The sequence below is a fragment of the Miniopterus natalensis genome, chromosome 1 (assembly GCF_054644295.1).
Source record: "Miniopterus natalensis isolate mMinNat1 chromosome 1, mMinNat1.hap1, whole genome shotgun sequence".
Lineage (NCBI taxonomy): Eukaryota > Metazoa > Chordata > Mammalia > Chiroptera > Miniopteridae > Miniopterus > Miniopterus natalensis.
In genome coordinates, this window is record NC_142081.1 from 152,675,962 (window position 1) to 152,696,717 (window position 20,756).

At 40.3% G+C, this 20,756-nt stretch overlaps 1 protein-coding gene and 1 non-coding gene across 2 annotated transcripts in view; both read left to right on the forward strand.

Moving 5' to 3' along the window:
- The window catches only part of LOC107529729 (broad substrate specificity ATP-binding cassette transporter ABCG2-like), a 36,963-nt gene extending 33,909 nt beyond the window's left edge, over window positions 1-3,054 (forward strand). The window contains exons 15-16 of the mRNA XM_087816197.1: window positions 623-705; window positions 2,686-3,054. Of these exons, the coding sequence (XP_087672323.1) occupies window positions 623-705; window positions 2,686-2,833 (231 nt within the window). The 3' untranslated portion in view covers window positions 2,834-3,054. The remainder of the gene's footprint in view (window positions 1-622; window positions 706-2,685) is intronic.
- Window positions 3,055-10,680: 7,626 nt separating this feature from the next.
- Window positions 10,681-10,844, forward strand: LOC148094445 (U1 spliceosomal RNA). Its single transcript, XR_015716497.1, has one exon. It is a non-coding gene; the product is annotated as a U1 spliceosomal RNA (small nuclear RNA).
- The last annotated feature ends 9,912 nt before the right edge of the window (window positions 10,845-20,756 follow it).

Genomic DNA, 20,756 nt, shown 5'->3' on the forward strand with positions numbered 1-20,756 from the left:
GAAGATTGACCAACTGATGTACAAAATGTAGTTGCTTTTCAATTCAATAAGGAAATTCATGAGAGGATGGGAGCCTAGAGTACATGTTTTATATTGAAAAGGAAATTAGAAGGAAAACCAAGACCGTATAATATTCACAGGTACTATTAGCTTTAGAATCTAATCAACTATAAAGAAAACTGTCTGTGTCTTAATATAGTATATTGAAGTTTCCTGTTCCCAAGAATTATAACTGATTTTTATTTAAAAAACAAGAACCATATTAAATATGTTACCATAAATTGACAATTGTCATTGAGTACCACAGTATTATTTTAATGATAGTGTTTTGGGGTTTTAACACTGGGCAGAGAAGGATGACAGTGCTATGTGGTAATGTAGACAGAGCTCTCTTGGCAAAATATTTTCTTTGTTAGAACCCCAAATCCTATCCCTAGTACTCTTGATTGCCAGGAAAAATCATTTTAGTTGCTCTGGTGTTGCAGAGACTATGAATGTGAGGCTTGTTTTTTTTTTCCAGAGATAATAATAAAGATTAAACCAACAGGATGATCTCATGATAACTCTTTGGAAACTTTGAAACTAAAACTATTTACCTTGCCCACTCCACCTTGCGTTATAGGCTTTGCAGCACAATGAATTTTTGGGACAGAACTTCTGCCCGGGACTCAATGTCACAGCAAACAATACCTGCAGCTTTGCAATGTAAGTTTACATTCAGTGTCATAAATGGGCTTGCTTACTGTGTGGTGTGATGGGAGAAAGGCCACTGGGCTGAGCTGTTGTGAGTCCTTTCAGGGACACTGGCTTCTCTGAGACTAAGTTTTCTTATCTGTAAAGTGCATTGTTGTCCATTAATGCATATGAAAGTACAGTACAACTCCTAGATATTCTACTCTAGTCAAAATTGTATTTAAGTTGGGGAAGTATTTATGTGATGTTTGTTTTAACAAATCCTTTTGCTGTTTTGACTGTGGCTGTGAGATTTGATTTTCAGGACACAAAATGAGCTGTTTTTATTTGTTAGCAAGGCCTTACACTGATGCACTGTCTAAATCATGTGATGTGTATAGTCCATAAACTTATGGCTTCCTGTGAGTCGAACCCATGGCAAAGAGTATGAGCTGAAAGGGCAGCAGATTTGGAAAAGGAGTGAACATTTTTCTTCCACGGCCCTGGCGCTTGTCTCTTCCTCCTACATTTAGGAGACATCATGACATCAAAGTCTGCACAGTTTTTGTTTTCATTTTTTAAACTGACTTGTAATACTGCCTGTATCCTTTAGAGAAAGGAACACATCTTTCAGTAAGCTGAGAAGGAAATCTCATTTTTTGCTTAATGTCAGTAAAACAGAAATACAGATTTTAATAAAATTAGAGGATTTGTTTTAAAAATTAAATGACACTCTCCTATTTGATGATTGTTAATGGTTTGATTTTGATACATTAATGGAAGAAAAGAGAACACTGGTATCCTAAATCTCATGACCATTTATTTACAACAGAAATAATACTGCATAACAACACAAATTGCGATTTTGAAGTACAATTGGTTCTTGAACACAGGTTAGAACTGCATGGGTCTGCTTATACTGGGACTTTATTTTTAAATAAATACTGTGAATGTATTTTCTCTTATGATTTTCTTATTAATATTTTTGTTTCTCTAGCTTATGTTATTGTAAGAATGCAGTGTAAAATACATATAACATACAAACTATGTGTTAATCGACTTTCTCTGGTCAGCAGTAGGCTATTGGTAAATTTTGGGCGAATCAAAAGTTACATGTGGATTATTGACTGTGTAGGAGTCCCTGCGTTAACCTCCCCCCCACCCCACGCTGTTCAAGGGTCAACTGTGTTGCCAGGAAACCTCTAAGAAGGGAAGATTTCTTTATCTTGACCACTACCCCTCTTTTTTGATCCAGGTATGACATTGTTTTGGAACTGCTAAATTCCAAGAGTCATACAACAGTAGTACCAGACAATAATTGTGGCTGTGCCCAGTATTTTTAGTAGCAGGTGCTGATCTAACCCGGGGCAGGGCTCCTCCATCCTGCTCCACTCCAGCTGCCATGGAGGCCTCACCTGGTGACTGGGCCTCTGGCGAGGTCTTGTGGCCGAGCGTCTGCCCTGCTCATTCCGGTCTTGGCGCCGGAGCTGACAGACTGCGACTGTGAGGAAGCCCTTCCTCACCCCTTTTTCTGGTTTTGGGATTCTTAGCTTGCTTTCTTTTCATGGCTGATTTGTGGGTAATGAGTTCTATGAAGAGCTTGGATCAGTTCTGTAAGGGCCTAGATGTGACCTGTGAAAGCGGAGGTTTTCCCCTTCAGGAATAAGTGAAAATTTGCTTGATAACATTTCTGCCCTTTGAATTGAGCAGCTTCGTAGATTTGGAGCCAAATGAATCTGGAGAGGAGAGGAGAGGATAGTAACTTGGTTCAAAGTGCGAGTCTGGGAACTTGGCTAAATTCCTTAAGCTTTTGTCTCTTTGTCTTTTAAATGTGTACAGTGTCCACCCCATTGAGTTGTTTTAGGGATTGACTAAACTTATATGCAGGTTGCTTAGTGTGGTATCAAGCAGACTTGTAAGTACTCATTGACTTCTTTGAGGAAGAGCGAATGTATTGAGTAAAATTGGACAGATGCTAAGAATGTATTTGTGTTTTTTTCTGTTGAATTTCAGATGTACTGGAGAAGAATTTTTGAGAGACCAGGGCATTGACCTCTCACCTTGGGGCCTGTGGAAGAATCACGTAGCCTTGGCATGCATGACTGTTATCTTCCTTACAATTGCCTACCTAAAATTGTTATTCCTTAAAAAATTTTCTTAAATTCTTCTCTAATTTACATGATTTATCTACATATTCAAAAGGGAACAACTTAGCCCTGGCTGGGTAGCTCAGTTGGTTAGAGTGTCACTCCGATACGCCAAGGTTGTGGGTTTGATCCCCAGTCAGGGCATATAACAAGAGTCAACCAATGAATGCATGACTGAAGGGAACAACAAATTGATGTGTGTGTGTCTCTCTCAAATCAATCAATGAAAAATTTTAAAAATAAAATAAAAAGGAAACATCTTGATTTAAATAGTCAATAAAGTATTTTTTGTCTTTTAATTTGCCATCATATTATTGTTCAGCCAGAATTATTTTCAACAGAAACCTTCTTAGAAATCACAATGAACTGAATTATGAAAAAACCCAAGCCATAAACTAGTGCTATTATGTACTGTTTGTTAGCTCATCTAGTGAGAAGGTACCCACACAGAGAAATCCAATTTAATCAAAAAAAAAATTGAATCCCTGAAACACACTACAAGTCACTAATATCTGTTAGCAGTTTCCTCATGTTTAAAATGAGTAAGTGTGCCAGTTGCCTTCCAGCTTCAATATGAAATGAATCTATGATCTGCCCACATTTAATAAATAAATAACAAATGTGTTGATGCTGTGGTGGAAATATGAAATCTAAACTCTGTTGGAAAAACCCAGTGTTATTTATTGGGTGAAAAAGCTATTATGATGGAAAAGCTTGGATAATTCTTCTAAGGTTAATAGAACTTACTGAGATATTTCTGTAGTGGAATTAGAATATCTCAGGGGTCTTGGCTGCGCCTTTGGACTGTAGGTGCAGAGAGCCAGGACCTGGTGACTTTCCCTTCCTGGGGCAGTTCAGTGGTTATGGGCAGGAGATCACCTGGGAGCTTTGCTCAAATACAGGTGTCTGGGCCCTGCGAGCCCTGACGCATCAGCATCTCCAGGGCACCTCCATAAGGAACTGTCATGCCAGGATGTGGTAGCTTCCAAGAGCCTTCCCAGTTCTGGATATTTTAGCCTTATGACATAATAACTGATATAAGTGGCCCTATGTAGGTTTTCTTATTCCCTCATATACATCTCACTTATTTACACATCATTTTTCATTCTAACCTTTACCAGTAATAGGGAATTGTTTTTTAACTTATTTTTTATTAAAGGGTAATGTAGGGAAATGTATAGTTCGATAAATTATCATGCAAAGAACACCCCATGCAACCACCAACCAGATCAAGAAGTAGAAATTACAGTGCATGGATTCCTCCTTCATGCCCTCCCAATCACTATTTCCCCACTTCTTTCTGAATTATTTTTGAAATGAAGCTCATATAGTTCCCTCTGTTGCTATTATCAGAACTTCACAGCTTCAGCCTAGTAGTCATTTGGTTAGATGTTGTCCTGATAGACACCAAGGTTGTTGGTTTGATCCCTGGTCAGGGCACGTACAAGAAGCAACCAATGAATGTATTAATAAGTGGAACAATGAATCGATGTTCGTTTCTCTCTCTCAAAGTCAATAAATTAAAAAAACTTCTAAAGAATTTAAAGCAGACTACTTCAAAAAGAACATCACTACAGCTCAGTTTTGTGTTCCTGCATGCATAGATACATTTTTAATGAAGTCCCCCTTCCCCTTTTAATAAACTGTTAATTTTGGAATGATTTTAGATTTACAGAAACATTGCAAAAGTAGCGTGGAAAGTTCCCATAAACACTTTGCCCAGCTTCTCTTGATGTTAGCATTTTATGTACCATGGGACATGCCAAAATTAAGAATTTAATATTGTTGTGTTAGTGTTAAGCTATGCACTTTATTCAGATTTCACCACTTTCCTACTAATATTCTTTTTTCTTTGATCCTCACCTGAAGATATTTTTTTATTGCTTTTCAGAGAGTGGAAGGAAGAAAGAGAGAGAGAAACTACCATGTGAGAGAGAAACACAGATTGGTTGCTTCCCTCATGCCCCCTGGCTGGGGTGGGGGACCGAGCCTGCAGCCAAGGTGTGTGCTCTTGGCCAGAATCAAACCCGAGACCCTTCAGCCCCAGGGCCCGCGTTCTACCGCTGAGTCAAACCCCCTACGGCTCTACTAATACTCTTTTGCTCCAAGATCCGGTTCAGGAGCCACATTGCATTTAATCATCCCTTTTTAAAGCAAATCCTTTTCAGTATTATAGGAATTAAGTGAGCTGAGGATCACCAGAGTGTCCGCCCCTGTGACTGGTCCTTTGGGAATGTCATTTAGCATCAGCAGGAGCCCTGCCATGTTGTTGCAACATCAGTCCAGGGTCATAGCTTTAAATTTTTATCTTTGAACGTTAAGGAACATTTTTCTTCTTTTAAATGACATTTGATTAATGCATCATTTTTAAAACACATTATTACTCTCTTTTACTTGATTATTGTATAACCATTAGGGTTAATCAGTTTTTTTCTGTTCTTGGTACAACTCCTTCTTTTTACATAACCCTGGCTTACCCACAGCTTTTTGTTAATACGGTTCCTCACACAATTAGAAATATATTACACAGAGAGGTGTGATATATATTTCATATATGTATGCATGTGATATATATATATAGATATCTATACTTCATACACGAAAAATACTTAAAAGGCAAAATAGCCAAAAATATTACTAGTACCCACTTTTAAAATTAATAGGAATTTAAATATATCATACTTATCCTCCCTTTGTATTACAATTATCTTTTTATATAATCCTGTTTTTAATTATGTTTAGAGTCTTGCCCCTAAGAAATTGCTGCCTATTTTTATTAATTTGTTGTTGATGGATTTTAAATTTACCCTTTTTTAGAAATAGCTAATTTCATCATCTTTGAATATTTTTGTATTCAATTTATACCAGTGTTAACAAAAATTCCAAAAATATTTAAAAGAGAATTTTATTCCTATATGATTTGTGAGGGACAAAACCCCCTTTATGAACTGAAGACATGTTCAGAATGGACAGGCTACAGCAGGGTTTATTAAGGCAGAAGTTGCAAGGAGCTGATAATAGGTGGGCTGCTAGGGGAAACCTGACGAAAAACTTACATCATTGGTTTCTGATTGGTGGGGTAACTGGATTTTCAAGGGTTGACCGACACAGTTGTCAGCAAGTGAGGCTGTGAGATGAGAATAATGGGTTATATACGATCAAACATTCATCAAGTCCTAGCTGCAGCCTCTGCCTGTAGAACAACAACAAAAAAATGTCTTAGGTCACACATTTGTAGTCCAGGCAGTATTATTAAACAAGGACACAACAAGTACAATTGATCAAATAGCACAATCAGCAGAAAGGGGCTGCTCGATCTGCAGGCAGTTTTGAAGCCTAAAAGGGCAAAGTTAAGCTCTGTAGCCAGCTTCAGAATTCACGCTGAAAAATATTCAAACCATGGGCCACACGTTATAATATTAAAGCTCTTCTAAGCCCTCACCAGTTATTTCTTAGTACAATGAATGAAACCAGCCAGTTAGGTCAAATGATCCCGTTAGTCTATTGCTTATGGACAAATTGTCACTGAAACCAGATGGTAGAAAACTTAGATTGTAATCCTATATATCCTATAAACTCTTCAGAGCGTTTCTAGATTGCTAAGGTTTGAAAGCAACAAAACTTCTCAAGAGACAAATGGATAAAAACGAGAAGACTTGCCCTGACGTTCAGAGTTGGAGATGGTGACAGCATGGTGAGTCTCAGCGGAAACTTCCATGCTCTTCACACTATGTGATCTCTTCATGGAAGAATTAAGCCACACCGTAACCGGTGTTAGAAAGGCAAAGTCCTTGGGTACCTTCTTGTGCACGGGTAGCCAAAACAAAAACCAAACAGGGATGTTATTCAAGAGCTGTTCTTATTGTGCTGTTAACATTCTCAGCTCATTACTCTGATTCTGGTGTTCACGAGTCACACGTGTCCCGAACACCCATTTAAAAAAATATATTGAGAAAGACATATTAAGATGGCGGCGTAAGTAACAGCTGCACCCACCGCCTCCCGGAACCACATCAAAATGACAACTAAATGCAGAACCACCATCACTCAGAGCCTCCTGAAGTCTGGCTGAACAGAAGCCCCACAGCCAGGGAGCTGAAGAAGCACAGAGAAGGTAGGAGGGGCGGAGACTCAGCTGCGGGCCCACACCCGGTGCTGCCCTTTAAACCGGGGAGGGAACCTCAGTGGTGGGGGTTTCCCGGAGGAGCGAGGGGTCCCAGCCCCACAGCAGCCCCCAGCCCAGGGCTCCAGGCCCGGGAAGAGACGTCCCCACAACTCCGGGCTGTGAAACCAGCGGGGACTGTCCCTGAGGGTCGCGGAGGCTGCGGGAGCCCCGGCAGCTCCTCTAAAGGGCCCGGCACGGACTCACTCGGACGCTCCCTCTGAGCCCAGCGCCGGGAGCAGCCTGAAAGGACCCGGGACACTCGGGAGGAACTAACCTGCCTGAGATCCGGGCGAGAAGTGGAGGGCGGCTTCCTCCCAGGCAGAAGGGCTGGCGGAGGCCATGGCTCCTTGGCGAGTCCTCCCCGCACACAGCCGGCAGGCAGGCGCCATGTTTGAATCGCCAGCACCTGACTCCACCTTTGGCCCCGCCCCGTGATTCCCGGAGGCCCTGCCCCTCCCCACCTGCAGCTCATCCAGGCCATTTCCAGGGGCTTTTCTATGCAAAGTGGCCTCTCGAGCCCCATGCTTAGGACTTTCCTAAAATCTCTCAAACAAGCAACAGCAGGCCCCATATGGCTTGATAAGTGGCCCCAGCCTGGCACTAGCGGCAGCTGCATTGGCTCATAGCTTGGCCTCTCCTGGGCACCTCCAAGCCCAGCACAAGTAGCAGCCAGCTAAGGTTTGCTGAGTAGCTCATGCTGGGGGGCCCTGGGCAAGGCACTGGCAGAGGCTGACTTTGCACCTCCAGGGAGGCCCCAGAGACAGTGCACCTGGTGGTCAGACTCCACCACGCTGGATTACAACCCTACCACACCCACCAGTGACACTCAAGGGGCGCACTTGGTGAACACCAAAGCCCCACTGAAGTAAATCCTGCTCCATAGGGGTGTCTCCAGCACAGCAGCTCTCTGGCTATAGTTGCAACTGGTCCTCACAGCCGATTGGACAGGGGATCAATTCCTCCCAGGGACGCCAACAGCAACCAAGGCTCAACTACAACAGGACAGTGCACACAGCCCACACAGGGGAGCACCTAGAAGGCCCAGCTCAGGTGACTGGGAGGCTGAGCCACTGGACCCTACAGGACACTTACTACACAAAGCCACTCCACAAATTCCAGGAGACATAGCAGCTCTACCTAATACATAGAAACAAACACCAGGAAGCAGCCAAAATGTGGAGGCAAAGAAACATGTCACAAAGGAAAAAATAGAAGAAATCTCTAGAAGAGGAACTAAATAAAATAGATCTAAGCAAGCTAACAGACACTGAGTTCAGAATGTTGTTTATAAGGATCTTTAAGCATACTATTAGGGAAATAACTGAGAAAATCGATAACATAAAGTACCAATTTGAAATGAAGGCTACAGGAACTGAAATGAAGAATAATTTATAGTCAACAGTAGAGTAGAGGACACTGAGAATCAAATCAGCAATTTGTAACATGAGGAAACAAAAAGCACCCAACCAGAAGAGCAAAAAGAAAAAAGAATCCAGAAATATGAAGACAGTATAAGGAGCCTCTGGGACAACTTCAAGAGGCCCAACATTCGTATTATTGGGGTGCCAGAAGGGGAAGAAAGAGAAAACCTATTTGAAAAAATAATTACAGAAAACTTCCCCTACCTGGTGAAAGAAATAGACTTACAAGTCTGGGAGCACAGAGGGTCCCAAACAAGGGGAACCCAAAGAGGCCCACAGCAAGACACAGCATAATTAAAATGTCAAAGGTTAAAGACAGAGAATCTTAAAAGCAGCGAGAGAGAAGGAGTTACCTACAAGGAAGCACCCATACAACTGTCAGCTGATTTCTCAACAGAAACCTTGCAGGCCAGAGGGGAGTGGCAAGAAATATTCAAAGTGATGAAAACATAGAACTACAACCAAGATTGCTCTACCCAGCAAAGCTATCATTTAGAATTGAAGGTCAGATAAAGAGCTTCACAGATAAGAAAAAGCTAAAGGAGTTCATCACCACCAGACCAGCACTACAGGAAAAGTTGAAGGGCCTTCTTTAAGAAGCAGCTAATGAACAAAAGAATCTGATGAACTAAATAGATCCAGAGTCTTTGACACAGGCAACAGATGATCATATTTCAGAGGAAAGAGGGAAGGGGGGTGGAGGGTGGTAAGAGATTGCATGTATGCATGCAAAGAAGTTATATGTATGTATGCATAACCCATAGACACAGTCAATAACGGGGCGAAGGCCTGGGGAGGGGGTGGGAGTGAAGTGGAGGGGGTCAATTGGGGGGAAAAATGGGACACCTGTAATACTCTAAACAATAAAGATAAATTAAAAATATATATATATTGAAACTGTATTGGTTTCCACAGTTGAATAAGGGGTTATGCCTTGAAAAAGACAGCTTTTACTCTTTCTGTTACCGCTCAAAATCTTGATCATTTTTGCTTTGATGTGTCGACCTGCAACCCTGGGAGAGAGAGCTGAATAAACTTCTACCCACTTTATGAAATATATAAAATTATAATTATGCATTAGAGCTCACGGGCCCTACTAACCTTTATTTAAACAATTAATCATTCCACTCAAAAAAATGGCCTCTAGCCCTGACTGGGTAGCTCAGTTGGTTAGAGCATCATCCCAATAGGCCAAGGTTGTGGGTTTGATGCCTGGTCAGGACACATACAAGAATCAACAAATGAATGCATAAATAAATGGAAATACAAATGGATGTTTCCTTTTCTCTCTCTCTTTCTCTCTCTCCTGCTCCCCTTTCTTCTTTCTCTCTCTCAAATCAATCAATCAAAAAATTTTTTAAAAAGCAGCACAGTCAGGTTTCATTGAAAGTTGAAAATATAGAACAAGACAGTGGGTGGAAGTGCTTGTCACAGGAACATTTAAATGGAAATGTACTTTCCCAACTGGAAGAAGTTTTCTGCTATCTTCCCACTGGTTGCCAAGAGATTTCATAAGTAGAAGTGGAAATGATAGATTCTGCTCATGTTTTCCTTAACAACACAATAGATGAGGGGTATGTTTATGGGCTGAAGCATTTAATTACTGGTCTGCAGTGTATTTTAAACAATTGAATCCTTTGCTGCAGTCTTTTTAAGGGGTGGGGCAATTATTGGGAAGAGCAGCAGTCAATATCTCTGCACTGATAATACTATGTAAAATATTTGTATTGTGAGTGTACATTTTATTTGTATTTATACTTTTGGCAGAAGGGTTAACTTCTTTTTATAATCTTAATCAGGAAAATTAATTATTTGTTTGTTAGAAAACTATGGAGAATAAAGGAACTTTAGAATGTTAAAAAAAAAAAAAAAGTGTGCTGTTTGAGCCCTGGCCAGTGTGGCTCAGTTCACTGAAAGGTCATCAGTTCAATTCCTGGTCAGGACACATGCCCAGGTTGCAAGCTGGATCCCCAGTTGGGGTGGGTTCAAGAGGCAGCCAATCAATGTTTTTCTGTTTCTGTCTCCCTCCCCCTTCATCTTTCTCTCTCTCAAATCAATAAAAAGCAATCAATTTTTAAAAAGTTTGCTGTTTGAAAAATAAAAATTTAAAAGTGTATTAGTCTCCAGATATGTTGGGATTTTCCAGTTATCTTCATTTTATTGATTTTTAGTTTAATCCATTGTGGTGTGAGAACATACATTGTATGATTTCTATTCTTTTATATTTGTTAAGATGAATAAAAAATTTTTTTAAAATAATAGATTTGTTAAGATAATACTTACCTGGCAGGGGAGATAGCATGATCATGAAGGTGGTTTTCCCAGGGTCAGGCTCACCCATTTCACTCCAGCTGTGTTGACCCCTACAAGTTCCCCAAATGTGGGAAATTTGACTGCATAATTTGTGGTAGTGGGTGACTGCTTTTCTGCTCTCCTCTCATCGCCCAAATAAAGGAATTCATAAATTTGTTAAGATGCTTTCTCTGACCCAGAATGTGGTCTGTCCTGGTGAGCTTGAGGAGAATGTATAATCTGCTGTTGGAAGAAATGGTTTATAGGCACCAATTATATCCAGTTGATTGATGGTGCTATTGTGTTCAACTATGTTCTGACTTATTTTCTCTCTGGAGGATGTTTCCATTGCTGATAAAGGAGTGTTAAAGTCTTCACTTCTAATTGTTGATTCATTTATTTCTTTTTGTAGTTCTATAAATTTTGCCATATGTATTTTGATGTGCTTTTGTTGGGTACATACACACTAAAGGTTGTTGTGTCTTCATGGAAAATTGACCTTTTGATCATTACGTTATGTCCCTCTTCATCCCTAATAATTTTAGTCAATGAAAACAAAGTATTTTTAATGGGCACAAACATGTGAAAAGGGTTTTTTGTAGTTGCAAAGATCTCTGAAATAAATTTATTTTTGTATCTGTTTCAGTTGTAGTGTATCAAGAAAAATCTTATTCCTAGGCAAGTAGTCCAAAATAGTTTCAGGTTTTTGAATTGTTTTGTTCGTCTGATAACTTTATGATATTCTCTGATTAAACAGAGATGACAAGAGAAGATTTATTCTGAGATACGTATAAAAATAGCACAAATGAACACCAGCTTCCAATATGTTAAAGTTTGGTAGAGAGCACATGAAAGGGCACAAAATATTTTGGTAATATTTCTTAAATGTTTAAAAGAAATAAGTAAATACTTCCTATATTTAGAATGAACATGTTGTTTATTGGCCTTTTAAAAAGCTGCTTTATTGAAAATCATTTACCATAAATTAAAAAATATATATTTTTATTGATTTCAGAAAGAGGAAGGGAGAGGGAGAGATAGATAGAAACATCAGTGACAGAGCGTCATGATTCATTGATCGGCTGCCTCCTGCATGTCCCGCTGGGGATCGAACCCGCAACCCGGGCACGTGCCCTAACTGTGAAATGAACAGCAATCTGCTGGATTACAGGCCGATGCTCAAGTGCTGAGCCACGCCCGCCATGGACCATTCAATGAATTTTAGCAAATTCAGAGCTGTGTAACCGTGACTAATCTTATTTTAAACCTTTCTGTCACCTCAAAAAGCTCCCTGCAAACTTATGCTTGCGGGTGCCAGCTGTGCCCCTTCACCGCCTCCCCCCTATTTCCTAGCCTTCCAGCTGAGAGGAGTAGATGGTCTCCTGGAAGCTGCGTAAAATTATTCGTGGTCTGTGCTCCTGTAAAAAGTGTCTGATTTTAGCTACAGACCTGGAAGCCTTGGGTCTTGGACTCCGTGCCTGTGGCAGAAGCACGGGGCTCTGCTGGGCTGGGAAGGAGCAGTGTCCCAGGACAGCGCTCCTAGGCGGTGGGTCAGAATGCGGGGCGCATTCCTGTCCCAGGGTGGGTTCCGCGAGTAAGCCCTGGTCCTTTCGCCAGGGCGCCCTGATTCTGAATTTATCTGTCGGTGATGTTTCTTTACCTGAGATAATTGAGTTCATAGTGTCACCTTGTGGCCATTCTGCGTCATTACATCCTGGGTTTCTTGCTCTGGCTCAAAGCTTTTCGTTTACCTTTGCGCCTGATCTTTTTCCGCTGTGAAGATAAGAGAGCATCGCTGCTTCTGCCCCCCTCTGGGGTGTTTCTAGGCGACTGGAAACTTTTGCCCAAATGTTTGGATTCAGGGATCCCAACAGAAGAACACACTTCCAGTTCCTGGGTCAGAAGGGACATTTCTGGCTCCTGGGGAAGGTGCACAGAAGGGCTTGGTCACCCCGGTATCCGAAATACCAGGGGGGTACTCGGGCCCCTCTGAGTGTAGTTACCCACCCACTGGGGAGGGGCACTCAAGAAGCAGCACTATGGAGGGAAACAAATTCCTACTCTTGATTGGTTGAGAGCAATTTAAGTTATGGGAAATAAAAACTCAGAAACTCTCCCTGCCCTTCTCCACAAAACATGGGCTCGTGCTATTATAAATAAGAAGTATGGGGCTGAATCATGTACATTTATATCTAAATGGGTTAACCCGAGGAAAGATGACATGTGTCTATGAATGGGGCACTTTTGATTGGGAAAACTTGGTCTTTCATGATTTGAATTAGGAATTAGAATGGAAGTTTATTTTGGTACTCTGAAGGTAGAGGCAAGTTGCAGAGTCTAAAATAGCTTTCCCACAAGATTCTCTTCTAAAATGACTGAAATCTGTTATACATTAAAACAAAGAAACATAGCAATGGACCTAAATAGACACTTCTCCAAAGAAGACATGGTTAAGAGATACAAATGGCTAAGAGATATATGAAAAAGTGCTCAACATCGCTAATCATCAGAGAGATGCAAATTAAAAGCACAATGAAATATCACTTCACACCTGTCAGAATGGCTGCTACCAACAAATCAACAAATGACACGTGCTGGTGAGGATGTGGAGAAAGGGGAACCCTAGCGCACTGCTGGAGGGAATGCAGATTGGGGCAGCCACTATGGAAAGCAGTATGGAATTTCCTCAAAAGATTAAAAATTGACTTGCCATTTGACCCAGTGATCCCACTTCTGGGAATATATCCTAAGGAACCCCAAACACCAATCGCAAAAAACTTATGCATCCCTATGTTCATAGCAGCACAATTCACAATAGCTAAGATTTGGAAACAGCCCAAGTGCCCATCAGTAGATGAGTGGATAAAAAAGCTGTGGTACATTTACACCATGGAGTACTATGCAGCTGTGAAGAGGAAAGACCTTTTTGCCTTTGGCACAGCATGGAGGGGACTAGAGAGTATTACGCTAAGTGAAATGAGCCAGTCAGAGAAGGACAAATACCACATGATCTCACTTATATGTGGAATATAATAAACAAAATAAACTGATGAACAAAGTGGATACAGTAACCTAGAAGCTTGGAACAAACTGAAGGATCTCAGAGGGAAGGCGAGGAGGGGTGTGAGTGGGGAGATATTAATCTGGGAACTTGTGTGTTTATGGGCATGGCCCATGGCCAGGGACATTGGTGTGGGGAGAGCCTGGAGGTGGGATGGATGTGGGGTGGAGGGGATCAGTGGGGTTAAAAGGGGGGCATCTGTAATGGTCTCAACAATAAAGATAAAGAAACATTAAAATAAATAAATAAATAAATAAATAAATAAATAAATAAATAAATAAATAAATAAAGCAAGCTTTGGGAAGCCCCTAAGAGACTTTCCCTAATGCTACCCCTCTCCCCCCTTTAAACACATTTATCCAACCCTCCCCCTTGCCCTAGAACATTTTCCTCCTCCTGACCCACTCTCCTAATTCTCCACAGCCATTTCCTGACTCACCTGAGCCCATCTTAATGAATCTTTTAAAAATTAAAGTCCAAGCATCACACTTAATCCTACCAGGACCTCCCCTTGCCGAGTAAGAAGTTGCCCTTGCAGCTGGGGTTTGAATCAATGAATTCACAGCACAGGCTGCCCCAGAACACCCCACCCCCACCTCACCCCACCAACAATAGAAACCTGTTATAATTTATGCCCCTTGATCTAAGGCAGAATTAAGGCCTATCACTAAGGGGATCCAAGATCATGGCAGATTAGGGGAAGCTACACTAACCTCCTTCCAGAACCAAACAAAAATTACAGCTAAATTATAGAGAAATCATCTGAATAACCAACTGAAGACCAGCTGAAGAGAAGCCTTATAACCAAGAATTTACAGAAGAAGCCACATTGAGACTGGTAGGCGTGTGAAGGCTTGAGAGGTCTGGCCCTGCTCCCATGGGTGGCAGCTAAGGTTCTGGAGGGATATCTCAGCTGTGGGTGGTTTCCCCCTGAAAAGCGTGGGGTCTAAACCCCAAGCTGGTCTCTCTAGTCCAGAGCACCAGAGCTGGGAAAGGCTATCACATTACATCTGGTTGTGAAAAGCAGCAGGGGTTTTGTCTGCCAGGGAGAGGCAGCTAGAGACACAGGCACCCTCTTAAAGGCAAATGCACAAAATTTTGTTTGCAGCCATGCACCTTGGCTCAGGCAGAGGAAGGGCAGAACAGACTAGAATCACATGAGGTGAGTCTGGGTTTGGAAGCTCTGGGGAGATGACTGAAGGGTCAGCAGCCAAGATTCCTGTGCTGAGTCATTCACCCATACCATAGAAGCCATATTTCTCAGTCAGGGAACTTTCCTCTACAAGGCATCAGCTTGGAGGAAAGCAACAGCCCCACCCTCTGGATTCCCTCTCACCTCACCAGGTGGAGCTTGTGCATTGCTGAGGAATACAACTAGAGGCCCTTTCAGTGACTGAGCTTAACAGGTAACCTGCAGACAGAGGTGAATCTCTGGGTGCCTGAAGACTTTTGCTGACCTGCCCTCAGGCCTGGTGCTGGTAAAAGCTGGCCTTGGCGCACAGCTTGATCCTTTCTGTACAACCCAGGCCCAGCAGAGGCAGCCACAAACTGTGGATCACTGATGGCTCCAAACAGGTTGCCCAGGGTTAGTCACAGGCAGCGTCAGAAATTGGCCTGCACCAGAATCCCTCATAAGAGGCTCAGAACCAGTACACCCAGTGGTCAGCTTCAGACAACAGAGCAGGATCTAGTACAGGTCACAAGCAGCATATTCAAAGGGAGATCTTGGCAGACACCCAACCTTCCTGAGGCAAATTCTGCTTCATATGATCGGCACCTGGACAGCAGCTTACATGCCTTGTTGAGGGCTGAGCCTCATAGTCAGCCAGCCTGAAGGTTGACATCCCACGCACAAACAGGCCAATAGCAATTAAGACTCAATTACAACAGAAGGGCCAACGTAACCCACACAAGGGACATTCTTAGAGCACCCAGCTCAGGTGATGACTGAGACTGTGCCACTGAGTCCCACAGGACATTTACTACATAAAGCCACCCTATTGGGAGTCATAGATCTACCTAATACATAGAAACAAACAAAAAGCAGCCAAAATGAGGAGACAAAGAAACATGCTGCAAATGAAAAACAGGAGAAATCTCCAAAAGGGAGCTAAATGAAATGGAGGCAAGCAATTTATCAGATATAGAGTTCAAAGTAATGATTATAGGGATGCTCAACAGCGTGAAAAAGGACATAGAAACCATAAAAAAGGACCAGTCAGAAATGAAGAATGCAATATATGAAATACAAAATACACTGGAAGGAATAAACAGCAGGTTGGATGAAGCTGAGGATCAAATCAGCAGTTTGGAAGACAAGGTAAGAAAACAATACACCCAATCAGAAAAGCAAAAAGAAGAAAGAATTTTTTTTTTTTTAATGAGGACTTTTGGGAAAACATGAGCTATAGCAACATCTGCATCATAGGGGTACCAGAAAGAGAAGAGAGAGAGTAGTGATTGAGAACCTATTAAAGAAATAATGACCTAAAAAGGGAAGATCTGTAATATTTTCAACAATAAAGATAAATTTTTTAAAAACTAAAAAAAGAAAAGAAAAGAAATAATGACCTAAAACTTTCTTAACCTGGTGAAGGAAAAAGACACACAAGTCCAGGAAGTACAGAGAGCCCCAAACAAGATGGACCTGAAGAGGCCCACTCCAAGACACATCATAATTAAAATAGCAAAGGTTAAAGACAAAGAGAGAATCTTTTTAAAAAAAATACATTTTTGTTGATTCCAGAGAAGAAAGGAGAGGGAGAGAGAGATAGAAACATCAAAGATGAGAGAGTCATTGATCAGCTGCCTCTTGCACTCCCTCTACTGGGAATAGAGCCCACAACCCAGGCATGTGCCCTGACCGGGAATCGAACCTCTTGGTTCATGGGTCTATGCTCAATCACTGAGCCACCCAGCTGGGCAAGAGAATCTTAGGAGCCACAAAAGAAAGGCAGTTAGTTACCTACAAGGGAGCTCCCATAAGACTGTCAGCTGATTTCTCAACAGAAACTGCAGGCCAGGAGGGATTGGCACAAAATATTCAAAGTGACGAAAAGCAAGGACCTATAACCAAGGTTACTTTGCGCAGCCAGGCTATCATTTAAAACTGAAGGAGAAATAAAAAGCTTCCCAGACAAGAGAAATCTAAAGGAGTTTGTTATCACCAAACCAGTATTATAAGGAATGTTAAAGGGTTTGCTTTAAGAAAAAGAAGAAGAAAAAGCAAAAGAAAACAAACCAGAGGAACACAGTAAAAAGAATAGAATGGCAATAAATATGTACCTGTCAATCATCACTTTAAATGTAAATGGCTTAAATGTTCCAAACAAAAGACACAGGGTAGCTGAATGGATAAGAAAAAGGGACCCATATATATGTTGTCCTAAAAAAACTCACCCCAGGAAGAAAGATACACAGACTAAGTAAAGGGATGGAAAAAGATATTTCATGCAAATGGAAAGGATAAAAAAGCTGAGATAGCAATGCTTATATCTGACAAAATAGACTTTAAATCAAAGGTTATAATAAGAGACAAAGAAGGATACTACATAATAATAAAGGGAGCAATTCAATAAAAGGATATAACCCTTGTAAACATTTATGCATCCAACATAGGAGCACCTAAATATGTAAAGCAAATCTTGATGGACATAAGGGAGAGATTGACAGTAATATAGTCCTAGTAGGGGATTTTAAAACCCCATGGACATCAATGAATAGATCTTGCAGACAGAAAATCAATAATGGAATGGTGACCTTAAATGACATACTAAAATGGATTTAATTGATATCTTCAGAGCATTTTACCCCAAAGCATCAGAATATACATTCTTTTCAAGTGCACATGGAACATTTTCTAGGATAGATCACATGTTAAGACACAAAACAAGCCTCAATAAATTTAACAAGATTGGAATCATATCAAGCATCTTCTCAGACTATAATGATATGAAACTATCACAGGAAGAAAACTGAAAAGCACATAAATACATGGAGGCTAAATAAGATGCTCCTAAACAATGAATGGGCTAACAATGAGATCAAGGAAGAAATCAAAGATACCTTAAAAAAAATGAAAATGAGAACACAACTCAAAATCTATGGGACACAGGGAAAGCAGTCCAAAGAGGGAAATTCATAGCATAACAAGCTTATCTCAAGAAACAAGGAAAAACACACAAATAAATAATCTAACTTTATAGGTAATGGAATTTGGATAAAGCAAAACCCCAAGTGAATAGAAGGAAGGAATAATACAGATCAGCGCAGAAATAAATGAAATAGAGCCTTAAAGAAATACAAAATATCAATGAAACCAAGAGCTGGTTCTTTGAAAAAATAAACAAGATTGATAAACCTTTACCCAGAATCATCAAAAAAAAAAAAAAAAAAAAAGAGCACCTGAGCCCAAATAAGTCAGGAATGAAAGAGAAGTAACAACTGACATCAAAGAAATACAAAGGATTGTAAGAAAATATGAACAACTATATGCCAAAAAATTAGACAATCTGGAAGAAATAGTTTTTGTTTTAAACTCTGTAATGGCTTATATATTGGTTTGATTTTCTTTTTCTTTTCTTTAAAGATTTTTTATTCATTTTTAGAGGAAGGGGGAGAGAGAAACATTGATGTGAAAGCCACACATTGATTGGCTGCCTCTGGCATGTTCCCTACCAGGGATTGAGCCTGCAACCTGGGCATGTGCCTCACTGGGAATGGAACCAGCAAACCTTTCAGTGCACAGGAAGACACCCAACCAACTGAGCAACACTGGCCAGGGCTGGTTTGATTGTCTTAATTACTTTTATACTTAATTCTAAATCTTCCTGCAATTTAAATATGTTCACCCATTAAGTATGTGCCATCTCAAACAATTTTGAAGTTTGTCTTAGCTGATTGAAGGAGCATTATAAGCAGTGATATAAAGCCTTGCGCTATAAATTCAGAAACATTTCTCTTGTCCTAAACTGCCCAGCTAAGCCTTTTTTTTTTTTTTAATACCTATGTCATAAATTCCAAAACTACCACCCAAAAATAAAAAGCAATAATAGTGAGTGAAGGTGATCATGTAGTCTGACCCTGATCTTGAATTTTATCATGATATTCTTTTCAAGCTAGGCAGGTTAAATTCCCACTCATATTTTTCTTGTTTCATGAGTTTTGGGTAACTTTTACACTCTTTGTATTTACTTATTCGATATGTAATTGATATCTAATTGGAGTTTGTGTATTCTGAGTTGTGTCTGCCTCCGTGATAGGAGTTCCAAGGTTTTTCTTGCCACAGTGATATGGGCTGTTCATTGGGAATAGGACTATTTATTGCAGAAAGTTTAAAATTGGCTTGTTTTTTTAAATGCTAATAATATATCTTATTGAAAAAATACAAAATATGTTTAGTCAAACTTGTAATCAATATAAAAATGACTAATGAGTTATTCTACATTTTTTTAAAGATTTAGATCTCTATTCTTTTTATTGTTTTTAGTTGAAATATAATTGACATATAACATTAGTCTCAGGTGCAGAACATAATGATTCAGTGATTATATATATTGTGAAAGGATCACCACAATAAGTCTAGTTAACATCCATCACCACACAGTTACAAGTTTTTCTTGTGCTGAGAACTTTAAAGATCTACTCTTAGCCACTTTCAAGCAGATAATACAGTGTTGTTAACTATACTTACCATGCTGCAAACTACATCCGCAGGACTTATTTCTTTTATAACTGGAAGTTTGTATCAAAATGGACTGCTTTTAAACATACTGTTGTGTTTTGTTTACAACTTCATTTATTCAACTGTCAATTTACTATTGCTTTTTCCTCTACAGAAAGGCAGAAGCTCTTCCACATGTCTCCCAGTAATGACCAAGTTTTTATCCCAATGTCACAAGCAAACACTGATGGCCTTCCCGGGATGACCCCCAAAGACCAGAAGACGTTTACTGAGGGAGCTGTGTTAAGTTTTCATAACATCTGCTATCGAGTGAAAGTGAAGAGTGGCTCTCTACTTAACTGGAAAACAGTTGAGAAAGAAGTACTGATGAATGTCAGGTATGTGCATGAACTTTTGTTTCAGTAGCTTTATTGACAGCAGTGAACTTCACAGGTGTTGCTATTCCAAGTACAGGTGCATGGACATTTGTGTACATGTCTGTATAGGTACTTTTGTTTGTTTACCTCAACTGTGAGTGCAATGGTTGGATCACATGTTAAATATGAGCTTAATTTTTAAAAGAATGGCCAAACTGTTTTTAAAGTGGTTGTATCATGTGCATCAACATTTGTTTGAGAAACTGAATAATTAATGTGTCACTTAGTTTTTCCTGGGCTAAGCCTTCTGGTTTAGTGGAAAGAGGCCTGGTTGTGTGATTTACAACTTCTCAACTGTGGAGATAGAATTGTAACCTGTGAGCTTCATTATTCTAGCCTGTGAACTATAAGATCACTCCCTGTACTTTATGAGCCAGACACGTTAGGTATTATGCACTTATATCCTTTATGTTCTAAATGCAGAGTCAGGGGGTTGAAAAAACAAGGTATTGTGAAAGTCCTTTGGTTTTCTAAAAGACTTGTTTTAAATGAGTGGCTTGTTTATATAGTTGTTTATCATCTGTAACAATTTACCTAATGCTTCCCCACATTAGACAGACAGACAGAAACTATTTAAATACAAGAAAACACTAACTTAGCTTAAGTTATAAAGTGGAAGTCCAACGTAAGAGAATTCAGGATCCAAATCAATACAAAACTGTGATTTTCATTCTCTTCTTCCATTTCATTCTCCTCTTTCATCACTTGGCGCTGGAGTGGGCAGTAGAGCGAGGAGGGAAATGAGAATAGAACCTACTTGGGACCACATATCTCTATTCTTTCACAGATGACAGCCACTAGGATTGTTCATGTTCTGAATTCTAGAGAAGTGAGCCTGATTCTTCTCTGTGCAGTGGGGAGGGCATCTAGGTCTCTCAGACAGCATGGCCTATGTGTTT